The sequence below is a fragment of the Panulirus ornatus genome, chromosome 35 (assembly GCF_036320965.1).
Source record: "Panulirus ornatus isolate Po-2019 chromosome 35, ASM3632096v1, whole genome shotgun sequence".
In the NCBI taxonomy this organism is placed as follows: domain Eukaryota; kingdom Metazoa; phylum Arthropoda; class Malacostraca; order Decapoda; family Palinuridae; genus Panulirus; species Panulirus ornatus.
Genome location: NC_092258.1, coordinates 11,208,024 through 11,220,430, shown reverse-complemented (window position 1 = coordinate 11,220,430; position 12,407 = coordinate 11,208,024). Strand labels below are relative to the sequence as shown.

Sequence of the window (12,407 nt, the reverse complement as noted above, 5' to 3'; positions counted from 1 at the left end):
GTGTGTGTGTGTGTGTGTGTGTGTGTGTGTAGCTAAGGTATTATACATGCCGACATATATTGTTACAGAAGTCATAGCAGATGCATATGTTGTTCTACATTCCTCATAGCATAAGTATGAAAAGTAACAAATGATACATAGACTATAGAAATATGATAGGATGTGACAGATAAAACACCACATAACACAGACGGTGAAGTAGTTATTTACATCTGTATAATATGAGAACATCACTATCGCTGTCTTATGTCAGCAGCGATGCCAGCCCGAATTGATGGGGTACATGTATCCGTAAAATCAGTAAAAAGTATTGAGGTTGAGGTGGTAACATTTGTACTGGCAGGAGAGCGCAGCGCGGGTGAGACCAGTCTCGAACCCCGTGTGCAGGACGGGTCCATGTTCGCCAAAGTTACCTGAAGAAGTAGCAACTTGGCCGTGGCTACTGCGGTAGTGTCTCGCGACCAACTAAATCCTAAGGATCCTTCTCTCATGAGCACCTCATGAAAGACACTAACGACCCAAGAGCACGAAGTTTACCTCCTTTGGGTACGTTGGCCTGGCTCTTGAACTTCATCATTCGTAAGAATCATGTCAGTAAAGGTAAGTTCATCATATCCAAAGGTCGTATTATCGTACTCAAGGGTCATACCGCCGTGTTCAAGGATCGTGCAGTGAATTAGGTGATAATGACTGTTAACAGATGTGGGAGGCCATTTTTTGCTAGCAGTTTGCATTTCCAAAATATACGAGACTATGCAATATATATATATATATATATATATATATATATATATATATATATATATATATATATATATATATATATATATATTGGAAAGGATCACAATTTTGCGCGTGATCAAGATATTCCTATGTCCACGGGGACTCATAGGAATATATATATATATATATATATATATATATATATATATATATATATATATATATATATATATATATATATATATATACAAACAACACATTATATATAACACTTTCCCACAAATACTATTCTACTTTTTTTATTTTATTGTACAAGGCAAATTTACCCACTTCATTCGTAAGTGCTTCCACAGTTCTACATTAGCTACCTTACATTACAAAGTTTATAAAGTTTCTTTGGCCACATATACCCGTAGTACATACAAACACATCTCTTTGACAGTAATTCCAGCAAGAACTGGTAGTTTGAGACATTACGGGAGAACTTTGCAGAGCTCCGCACTCCTGGAACCTACAAGTCCTGTCTTCATTAAGGCTAGGTTGTCTAGCGAGCGTAACACCAGGCTCCTCCTTTAGTCAACAAACGAGGCAAGTTAACTGATCTTTCATTTCATTAGCAAAATAAACGGTGAATTTTCACGAAATGAAAACATACTTTGCGTGCAAATTTCACGTCAAGACATTTTGATGTACTTTTCAGTGTATAGAAGGTGGCAAGCACACTCGCCTTTATAACCTAATAGTGAGTGTATGTAACACATTATCCACATAGACATGAACAGAGAACATCAAAACTTTTCAAACATTTCATTGTTCACAACCTGTCTCTAGATAAGTAAATACAATGGAGCAGATTCCTACACAGGACCAACCAGTTCATCAGTTTGTGCAGCCTGACTCTGTCAAAGGGAAATATGAGCATAACCGCTTCATAAGAAAAAGGCAGCCTTACAGTGGGTTTCATCAATGCAGTTGAGATATGGATTATCAAATTATGGTAATGAAACTGATGGTGAATGAGGAAGTAAAGGTTGGTGGAGATGACGCCAGACGTTCCATGGAGGAAGTGGTGGAAATTGAAGCAGATTTATTACTGATGTCGTTAGGTGTCAACGGATAGATGGTGGTTTGAGCATAGTTGTTGGAGATACCGCTAGACGCCCATGGAATGGTGGAGGTTGAGGCAGAGTAATTGTTGGAGATACCACTACACATCCATGGACTGGTGGAGGTTGCCGCGGAGACAGATGTGGATGGTGGAGGATCGCCTTCTGTTGGTGATGGTTGCCACGGTCACCGTCTGGGCCAGGTCGCTGGCCGCACACTGGCAACAATTAGTGTGCCGTCGGTGACTCCTGGGCCCCTGAGGACACACCACAAGTCGTAAGATTACGTTGTTATGTTTTCCTGGAGGCGTGAGTCATGCATAGAGACGGTAGAAACAGTGGAGAAGCAACAAAGAGTATGGAGTCTGGACGAGTCACACGGGATCATCCTCGCGTGACGCAAGTCCCCAGTATGAGTTCATGTGACACTGAGTTAATAGGTGGTGAGGGAAGTGTGACTTAGAGTTGTGTAAATGACAGTTGGTTTTTGAAAATAGTCTTGATGGTGGGAGTAGCCTAGGAGATGGAATTGATGGTGAGAGTAGCCTAGGATGGAAGGAATAGCCTAGTAAAAGATAATGGAAGTTACCTTTGAATAATAGGATTAGATTAGATGATAGGAATTGCCTAGGTGATGCGAGTACCCTGGGATGATAGGGTAACCTACTCAGTGGAGAAAGTGGAAGAAATTGATAGTGGGAGCAGCTGGAGGAGGGTTAGCATAAACATTATCATTGATGTAAAGCTGTCATTTCTAACTCTACCAAAACTACTATGGTGTTTTACCTCCTGGAAGTCATAGAGATAAATTTTCCGACGAATTTTAAGTTCATTTTCTAGAAAGGAGGAATAAATCAATACGTGGAGATGGATGCTGAAGCGTTCTTGCCAATGGCTTTGCAGTACGTGTCAAAGACGATGGTGAACACGGCTTATATAGAGTCCTGCTCACACTGCAGACTTTTGAGGTTTTAAGGGAGAGACTGCGACCAAAATTTTCCAACGTTAATGAAGACTTGAACTTTGACGTGTTCCACTTTATCAAGAAAGTACATCGCTTGGGTATTGTGGGTAATGCTTCCTTTTATTCACGTGTCCTCATATTTGATATTGTTTTTCCATTTGAATGGAGGATATTTCTAATATGATATGTAGGAAATGGAGGGAGTGGCAGTGTCTGGACTGATTAGGCATTCGTTCTGATAACGGAGGCGGGAGACGGTACCGATTGGCGCAACTGACTTGCTTGTTCAAGCGAAATGTAATAGTAAAAGAAAAAAGTAAAAACCCTTTCTAAACCCTTTCTAAAATGTCTTCTTGATATTTACCAATAGAAACTAAGTAGCGTTTTTTTTGTTGAATTCTTCAATCATCGTGTTATTTCAATGTGGCATGTTACTGAATGTTTCGTCAGCATAGTACTTTACTCCCCTCATACTTTTCGTGTGAGCATCGATCATACTACCAAACCTCATATTCTCGTAAAAAAAAACCACGCCGTATGTTGCCATAGAGTCTTCATTCTCTGAGGAAATGTTTTTAACTTCATAGGTAAAAAAAAAAATCTAGGAGAGAGAGAGAGAGAGAGAGAGAAAGAGAGAGAGAGAGAGAGAGAGAGAGAGAGAGAGAGAGAGAGAGAGAGAGAGAGAGAGAGAGAGAGAGAGAGAATACTACCAGGCATATATCTTGTGCCTTACAGAGAGCGCGAGTCGGGCGGCTATAAGGGACGGGGCCAGAGGCAAAGGACCCCGGAATCCTCCGTGTCACTTTCTCGAACTATAGGAACAGAAGTAATAGGCAAGCGAAGATTTCCTCTCCAAGACACTCATTTGCTCCTGATCCTGCCCCACTAGGGCGGGGAGGATGTGAAGGTGTTCGAAATGTATTCCCAAGCAAAAATCATGTTAATTGTTTCTCTCTACAATACAAGGTTCGTTAGATAATATCTGAAGACATTCCGGCCAGGTCTTCACTACCTTAGTGAGGAGAGAGAGAGAGACCCTTTCGCATTTCCTATGTTAACTTTCAACAGCTTTAATTAACGTCATGGATTTGAGTTTTCGTCTTTTAATTGTCTCAAAACGAACAGATTTCACGTTAATGAAAACGACCCCATTTTACTCCCTGTGTTCCAGGCTTCTTCTATTCGTTTTTACGTTTTAAATTGTCTTCATTCGTTGTGTATTTCATTTTGCCGTCAGTTGAAAAGAATATATTCATCGTTGTCTCGTTAAATGAACGCGACGGTTCAGTTTATAACACGAAGTAACCTTTGACCCGGCCTTCATCTCTCAATAATGATCCCGTCGTTCCGCATTTGTTTAGCTAATGCATCGAGGAACCTCTTACGTCATTGCTTTTCACTCCTCTGATTCGTGGAGGGCCCATCGTTTACCCAGGGAATGCAGAGCTGTGATTGGCTACTAATATAAACACTGCACGGCCATCTTGGGTGAATGGTGGAAGATTATTGGTCAAGAGCTTAGTAACGGTTGAGGGTCGCCTGACCGGGCCCTTCCACCGGCAGTGTTCCGTGGGCTTTTTGAACAGAATTTGCGATATTGTGTGTAGTGATAAGAAAAAGATAAAAAACTCAATAAGTGCATTAGTGAACTGAAAAGATACTCAAGAAGTGCATTAGTGAACTGAAAAGATACTCAAGAAGTGCATTAGTGAACTGAAAAGATACTCAAGAAGTGCGTTAGTGAACTAAAAAATACTCAAGAAATACGTTAGTGAACTAAGAAAATACTTAAGAAATACGTTAGTGAACTAAGAAAATACTAAAGAAATACGTTAGTGAACTAAAAAAATACTAAAGAAACACGTTAGTGAACTAAAAAAATACTCAAGAAATACGTTAGTGAACTAAGAAAATAGTCAAGAAATACGTTAGTGAACTAAGAAAATACTTAAGAAATACGTTAGTGAACTAAAAAAATACTAAAGAAATACGTTAGTGAACTAAGAAAATACTTAAGAAATACGTTAGTGAACTAAAAAAATACTAAAGAAATACGTTAGTGAACTAAAAAAAATACTAAAGAAATACGTTAGTGAACTAAAAAAAATACTCGACATACGTTAGTGAATTAAAAAAAAAAAAAACCACTAGAGAAATGCATTAGTGAATAAATATATGGATTATCATTATTGATAAACTATAAGTGAAAACAGGTAGTGGAACAGTGGCTCACCCAGGATCGTACGACGCTGCAGTTAACAAGGTAATTAGTAGTTTGTACTCACCGGTAACCAGTTTATCCGTTGGCGGACGTACGTTTTCTTAAGATTGTGCAATTGATGTCGCCTTTGTAAGGCCATAGTGGTTTAAGAGTAAGATTTTCCTTTATTCACTCTTTAAAACTGATCTTTATTAGGTATGAACTAACTCGTTAGTGATAGGGTAACGAAGAGAGGGTATAAAAAAAAAAGAAGGTTAGATTAGGGTTTTTAAAATGGGCTCGTGTACCCCCAGGGGTGGGTACACAACTGTGGTGTACCCCCGGGTATGCAAATAAGTTATGAAGTTCCAGTCAGCTTGAAAGGGTAATTGTGTGTTGGCAAATGTTGAAGTACTTTTATTGTTTCTGTTACGTAGAACTGAGCTTTCATGAAATGAAGCCACAAACTTCTAAAAAGTTTAAAATTGATTCTGATTTGGTGGAACAACTTTCATTAATCTTTCAGTTCTGGGGTTTAAGGTTTATTTTGATGCTGTACAGCTGTAAATTGGATATGATGCTGGTTGCGTAACAAGGGTCATATTACAAAATGTGAAATTCCTTCGTTATAGACTCATATGTACTCAAACAGTATTGTATCATTGGGTTCGGAAGGTAGGCAATGCTTTAAGATTTTTTGATCTTTAAAAATATAAGAATCACCCTGTAATTCAATCCCGTTCTCTTTATTTCATGTATGTCTCGCCCATCATAATTGCAAAAAAACTTTTTATTTACTTATATTCAAAATGATACGATACATTATGGCATTCTTTGGAATACGTCAGTGGTAAAGGAAATTACATATATACCTAAGACTCTACAGGAAAGTTTTCTTGTATTACGGTTTTCTTCTCTTTGTATATCGCGTTACAAAACGAATGAATTTCTAAAGAATCCAAACACACTTTCTGGATGAATGTTTGATGTCAGCCGTGAGAAGGACGGTTATTTGAAATTGAAAAAAAAAGAAGGACGTTGAGGTGCTATCAAGTGTTGACCTGGAGTACTTTTACCCCGCCATTTCCCTCTTTTTGAAAACTTTGTCCACACTTTGTGATAACTTGAAACTGTTGGAATAGGAGGTGCTACACCCAAAATTCCACTCTGCGTACACTCCAGAGAATGTAAGGAATCCACAAATGCCACTTACGTCAAAATCTATGACTTAGAACAAAAGTGCGTCCGTCATTTGATAAATCCCAAAATTTTACGCTGTAGCATGTACGTCTAAATCTATTAAATACAACGCGTGCGTCCGGCAACTAATAAATTACTAAAGTTTTTCCAAATCCCATTTGTTTTTTTATAGGTTGGAAGAAATTCTTTTGAGTATAGTTTACGGATAGTTTGGTTGATTCTTGAGAAATACTTCTGTAAAGGAAAATAAGGCGTTTCCGATAAGAATGTTTAATTTTTTTTTTTTTTTGGCTCTGGAGAGGAAAGACTTATTTTAAACTTATGTGAAATTTTGATCGTAAGTTTGATATATTTTTTTTTAGGTAAAAGTCACACATTAAGATGACATTTGTTTTCCATATATGATAATTTCTAGTTGCTCTAAATAGTATACAAATATATATATATATATATATATATATATATATATATATATATATATATAGTGACGAGAAACGCGCACCTTCATAGAACATACAAACCTCCAACAGCCAGAGACGAAGGGTATTCGAGTACTTAGTATTCGAATAGTTATTTCTTATTAACCAGGCCCATAGCCTATCGGTTAGCATTCCCGCCTCTTGCACAGGGGTCCCGGGTTCGATCCTGGCTTTTGGAGGTTTGCTAGAGGTCCCACCGTCAAGGTTAAGGGGCTAAAGTGTAATTCGTGCGTTCGCAGTAACGTATAGCCTATCCCTCCTGGCGGCCACTGACGGTCCAGACAGGAAACGGAATTCTCTCACTGCCGGTCGCTGGCTTTGTATTAAGGCTTTTACCCTCCCGGCGGGTTTACAGGAGATATGTAAATTCTGACGGGTATTCGTGAGGTATGTACGTTTTCCCTCCTTTATGGAAGGTGTGTACGTACTGATGGGTTTACGTAAGGTATATGCAGTCTGATGGGTTTACGTTAGGTATGACCATTCTGACGGGTTTACGTTAGCTCTATGAATTTTCATGGGTTTACATTAGGTATATACATCGATGTCCAGTAAATTTTCACTTATCAACGAGTCAGTACGTAAAAGGCGTGCTGACCTCGGTAGAATTATCTTGCTGTCTTCTTTGGGCAGGAAGCGATGGTGTAAGGATACGAATATATCCTTTGTATATATTTTTTCCCAAACTACTCAGGAGAAATGACAAAATTCGCATCATGTCGTGTCTCCAGGGGGGAAACATGTGAACATTTATTCTTGTGTGAAGTAGGTAGTGTAAGTAGGTGGTATAAGAGGAAGTTTATATGTCTGTTGTTCATGGAAACTCTCCATGTGGCTGGCTGGCTGCCTGGCGCGGGCCTTTTGTCTCACTGTTAGTCCGTCCCCAGGGGAACGCTTGTGATGGATCGGAATGAAATGGTGGGAACCCGGGTTTACTCTCTCTCTCTCTCTCTCTCTCTCTCTCTCTCTCTCTCTCTCTCTCTCTCTCTCTCATTGTTAATTCCTTCTTGTCTGTGATTCGTCTCGTAATGCCATTCGCGTTACTGGGCCTTTCGTATGTAAATCACGTTACTGTGCTTTTCTCACGTCGAGTAACAACAACGTTGCTTTGCCATTCCAACGTACGATATTTCTCATCCTCACTTTTGTCAGGGCCGGTCAAGATTAGTTTCCTAAGTGTCTCTTGAATCACAAAGTGAGTTTTTAGAAAAATTGTCTTACATGTATTTTGGCCTGTGATATCTCTTAAGCCTCTCTTTCAAGGAACGCTTGAGTTATATCCTAACTCAACTAATTAGCCATTAAGAACTGACATTGTATGATGTTATACCGCTGGGATTGAACCTTACTCAGAGGACCTGCTGTTCTGGCTGGTGCAAGGGTACTGTGGCTCATGCAGGGGTATTGTGGCTCATGCAGGGGTATTGTGGCCGTGTAGGGGTATTTGTGGCTGATGCAGGGGTATTGTGGTTGATGCAGCTGTATCCTGGCTCATGGAGGGGTATTGTGGCTGATGCAGGGGTATTGTGGCTCATGCAGGGGTATTGTGGCTGATGTACGGGTATTGTGGCCGTGTCGGGGAATCTGTGGCTGATGCAGGGGTATTGTGGTTGATGCAGCAGTATCCTGGCTCATGATGGGGTATTGTGGCTGATGCAGGAGTATTCTGGCTTATGCAGGGATATTGTGGTTGATGTAGGGGTATTGTGGCTGTTGCAGTGGTATCCTGGATGATGCAGGGGTAATTGTGGCTGATGTAGGGGTATTGTGGCTGATGCAGGGGTACTGTGGCTAATGCCAGAATACACTAGCTTCTGTGCCCTCGCCATAAGGTAGACACGTAGTACTCGACATACCTCAGTGGCCGTTGGTAACTCACAAGTGGATTGCTGTGATGTAATTGCTTATTGATTACCTTTTTGTACAGTGCGGGAAGGGTGTTTCCACTCCTGGGGCTTTTGTCTCTTGAACGCTCGCGCCTATCATACACCCGCTTAAATCAATGTATGCTGTCTGCATTAACCATGTCCTTTCAGTGTTCCGTGTGTGTCTTTTCCTACCAGAAGATTTAGTTTTGCGCCTCCAAAACTTTTATTATGATTCACATTCTTTTTTTTTTTAGTCTTCTACTGTTTCATGTGAGGCGTGTCCTCAGAGAGAACGTTCGTCCCTGACCAAAGCTACCGAGGGAGAAAAAGGAACGTTCATCAATATTTCTCGAAACTTTATTAAGTTTTCCGGTACCAAGAAGACCAATCCCCTCTCCACCATCGTCTTTTCTTCTCTTTCTTGTTGTCAGATATCCCTCGGAAAAGAATGGTTTCAATCCTTTTATTTTTCTGTAATAAGTTTCACATATGCAACTCGAATCATTATCAGGTTCGGTGTTCTCTTTAGTAAGTTTCGAACCTGCAGTTTCACCAAAAATAATTAGTTTGGTTTTCCTTATGCTGTCTTCAAACTTCGGCTGTTTTCCATGCACACACATACATTTCATTTCGACTCAGTGTAGCAGTACCTAGTACATTATCCCTATCCTTTTTATGCTATTGGTCTGTTCTTATGTCCTATATTTCTTTCCTCATTGATGATCGTTACTTTTCTTTTTTTTCAATTATGTTGCTATGTGATAATCAAGGCCATCTCATCGACGATATATATATATATACGAATAAAGTGCATATGAACGCGCACCTTCATAGAACATACAAACCTCCAACAGCCAGGATCGAACCCGGGACCCCTGTGCAAGAGTGTGCTCTTGCACAGGGGTTCCGGGTTCGATCCTGGCTGTTGGAGGTTTGTATGTTCGATATATATATATATATATATATATATATATATATATATATATATATATGGTGTGGGAGGTAAGTTGCTAGGGGCAGTGAAAAAAGTTTTTATCAAGGATGTAAGGCAGGAGTACGAGTAGGAAGAGAGGAAAGTGATTGGTTCCCAGTGAATGTTGGTTTGCGGCAGGGATGCGTAATGTCGCCATGGTAGTTTGATTTGTTTATCGATGGGGTTGTTAGGTAGGTGAATGCAAGAGTTTTGGAAAGAGGGGCAAGTATGCAGTCTGTTGTGGATGAGAGGGCTTGGGAAGTGTCGTTTATTGTTCGCTGATGTTACAGCGCTGGTGGCTGATTCGAGTGAGAAACTGCAAAAGTTGGTGACTGAGCTTGGTAAAGTGTGTGAAAGAAGAAAGCTGAGAGTAAATGTGAATAAGAGCAAGGTTATTAGGTTCAGTAGGGTTGAGGGACAAGTTAGTTGGGAGGTAAGTTTGAATGGAGCAAAACTGGAGGAAGTGAAGTGTTTTAGATATCTGGGAGTGGATTTAGCAGCGGATGGAACCATGGAAGCGGAAGTGAATCACAGGTTGGGGGAGGGGGCGAAGGTTCTGGGAGCGTTGAAGATGTGTGGAAGGCGAGAACGTCATCTTGGAGAGCAAAAATGGGTATTTTTGAGGGGATAATGGTTCCAACAATGTTATATGGTTGCGAGGCATGGGCTATAGATAGGGTTGTGCGGAGGAGGGTGGATGTTTTGGAAATGAAATGTTTGAGGACATGTGGTGTGAGGTGGTTTGATCGAGTAAGTAATGAAAAGGTAAGAGATGTGTGGTAATACAAAGAGTGTGGTTGAGAGAGCAGAAGAGGGTGGATTGAAATGGTTTGGTCTCATGGAGAGAATGAGTAAGGAAAGATTGACAAAGGATATATGTGTCTGAGGTGGAGGGAACGAGAAGTGGGAGACCAAATTGTAGGTAGAAGGATGGAGTGAAAAAGATTTTGAGTGATCGGGGCCTGAACATACAGGAGGGTGAAAGGCGTGCAAGGAATAGAGTGAATTGGAATAATGTGGTATAACGGAGTCGACGTGCTGTCAGTGGATTGAAACAGGGCATGTAAATCGTCTGGGGTAAACCATGGAAAGTTTTGTTGGGCCTGGATGTGAAACGGAACCGTGTATTACACATGACAGCTAGAGATTGAGTGTAAACGAATGTGGCCTTTGCTGTCTTTTCTTAGCGCTACCTCGCGCGCGGGGGGAGGAAGGTGCCATTTCATGTGTGGTGGGGTGGCGACGGGAATGAAGGCAGAAAGTATGAATTATGTACATTTGTATATATATGTATATGTCTGCGTATGTATATGTATGTATACGTTGAAATGTATAGGTATGTATATGTGCGTGTGTGGGCGTTTATGTATATACGTGTGTGTGTGGGTGGGTTGGGCCATTCTTTTGTCTGTCTCCTTGGGTATGTTTGAAGGAATAGTGGTTCCAACAATGTTGTATGGTTGCGAGGCGTGGGCTATGGATAGAGTTGTGCGCAGGAGGATGGATGTGCTGGAAGTGAGATGTTTGAGGACAATGTGTGGTGTGAGGTGGTTTGATCGAGTAAGTAACGTAAGGGTAAGAGAGATGTGTGGAAATAAAAAGAGCGTGGTTGAGAGAGCAGAAGAGGGTGTTTTGAAATGGTTTGGGCACATGGAGAGAATGAGTGAGGAAAGATTGACCAAGAGGATATATGTGTCGGAGGTGGAGGGAACGAGAAGAGGGAGACCAAATTGGAGGTGGAAAGATGGAGTGAAAAAGATTTTGTGTGATCGGGGCCTGAACATGCAGGAGGGTGAAAGGAGGGCAAGGAATAGAGTGAATTGGAGCGATGTGGTATACCGGGGTTGACGTGCTGTCAGTGGATTGAATCAAGGCATGTGAAGCGTCTGGGGTAAACCATGGAAAGCTGTGTAGGTATGTATATTTGCGTGTGTGGACGCATGTATATACATGTGTATGGGGGTGGGTTGGGCCATTTTTTTCGTCTGTTTCCTTGCGCTACCTCGCAAACGCGGGAGACAGCGTCAAAAAAAAAAAAAAAAAAAAAAATATATATATATATATATATATATATATATATATATATATATATATATATATATATATATATCATAGGCTATGCTAGGTTGACTGCAGACCGACTGCCGTGACCAGAATTGGAACCTATGCGGGCTCGACCCTGGCCGGCCCGCTGTTGCTTCATGATTAAGAACGCTATATCCCTATCTTCTGGAGATCACAAAGAATTCTTGAAGAATCAAGTGATTTTTTTTTTTATCTCCCTTATCTCATGGTTGCTGGTCTCCGCTTTGTATGTAGCCTTTATCAGTCAGCATCTTTTGCCCTGACCATATTTTCCAGTATTCGTTTTTTGGCCTCGATAACTGAAATTTGACCTGCCGTGTCTATGGTTCTTTCTAATATTCTACTCTGAATATCTTCCTTAGGTTCCTCTCTCTCTCTCTCTCTCTCTCTCTCTCTCTCTCTCTCTCTCTCTCTCTCTCTCTCTCTCTCTTATTAGACGAGAACCTTCTATAAAAATTTCCAGACGTGGGTTTATCTATCTCGCACTTCAGTAACTTCTAGTATTAATTTATCCCACTCATGCTCAAGTTGTAGTAGTTAGATGACCATATCTCTGGTTCTTTCATGAATATGATTTTGCCTTCGAGTTAATTGATCTCAAATACTCTGGACCTCACTAAACCTGCCATTACACACACTATATATTTCTCTGAGAACGTTTTCTATAAACACGGTATATGGTCGTCTCTGTCTTCGCGCTTCGTGAATTTCTTTGTTTCCCTTGTGGCTCCTGATTTCTGTTTTTCAGTCTCTGTCTTTGCGCTTAATGAATTTCTTTGTTTCCCCTTGTGGCTCCTGATCTCTGTTTT

At 40.6% G+C, this 12,407-nt stretch overlaps 1 protein-coding gene across 1 annotated transcript in view; it reads right to left on the bottom strand.

The window, feature by feature from the left end:
* Positions 1-995: 995 nt before the first annotated feature.
* Positions 996-12,407, bottom strand: part of LOC139760229 (melanopsin-like) — a 109,589-nt gene continuing 98,177 nt past the window's right edge. The window contains exon 8 of the mRNA XM_071683157.1: positions 996-2,086. Coding sequence (XP_071539258.1) covers positions 1,931-2,086 — 156 coding nt within the window. The 3' untranslated portion in view covers positions 996-1,930. The remainder of the gene's footprint in view (positions 2,087-12,407) is intronic.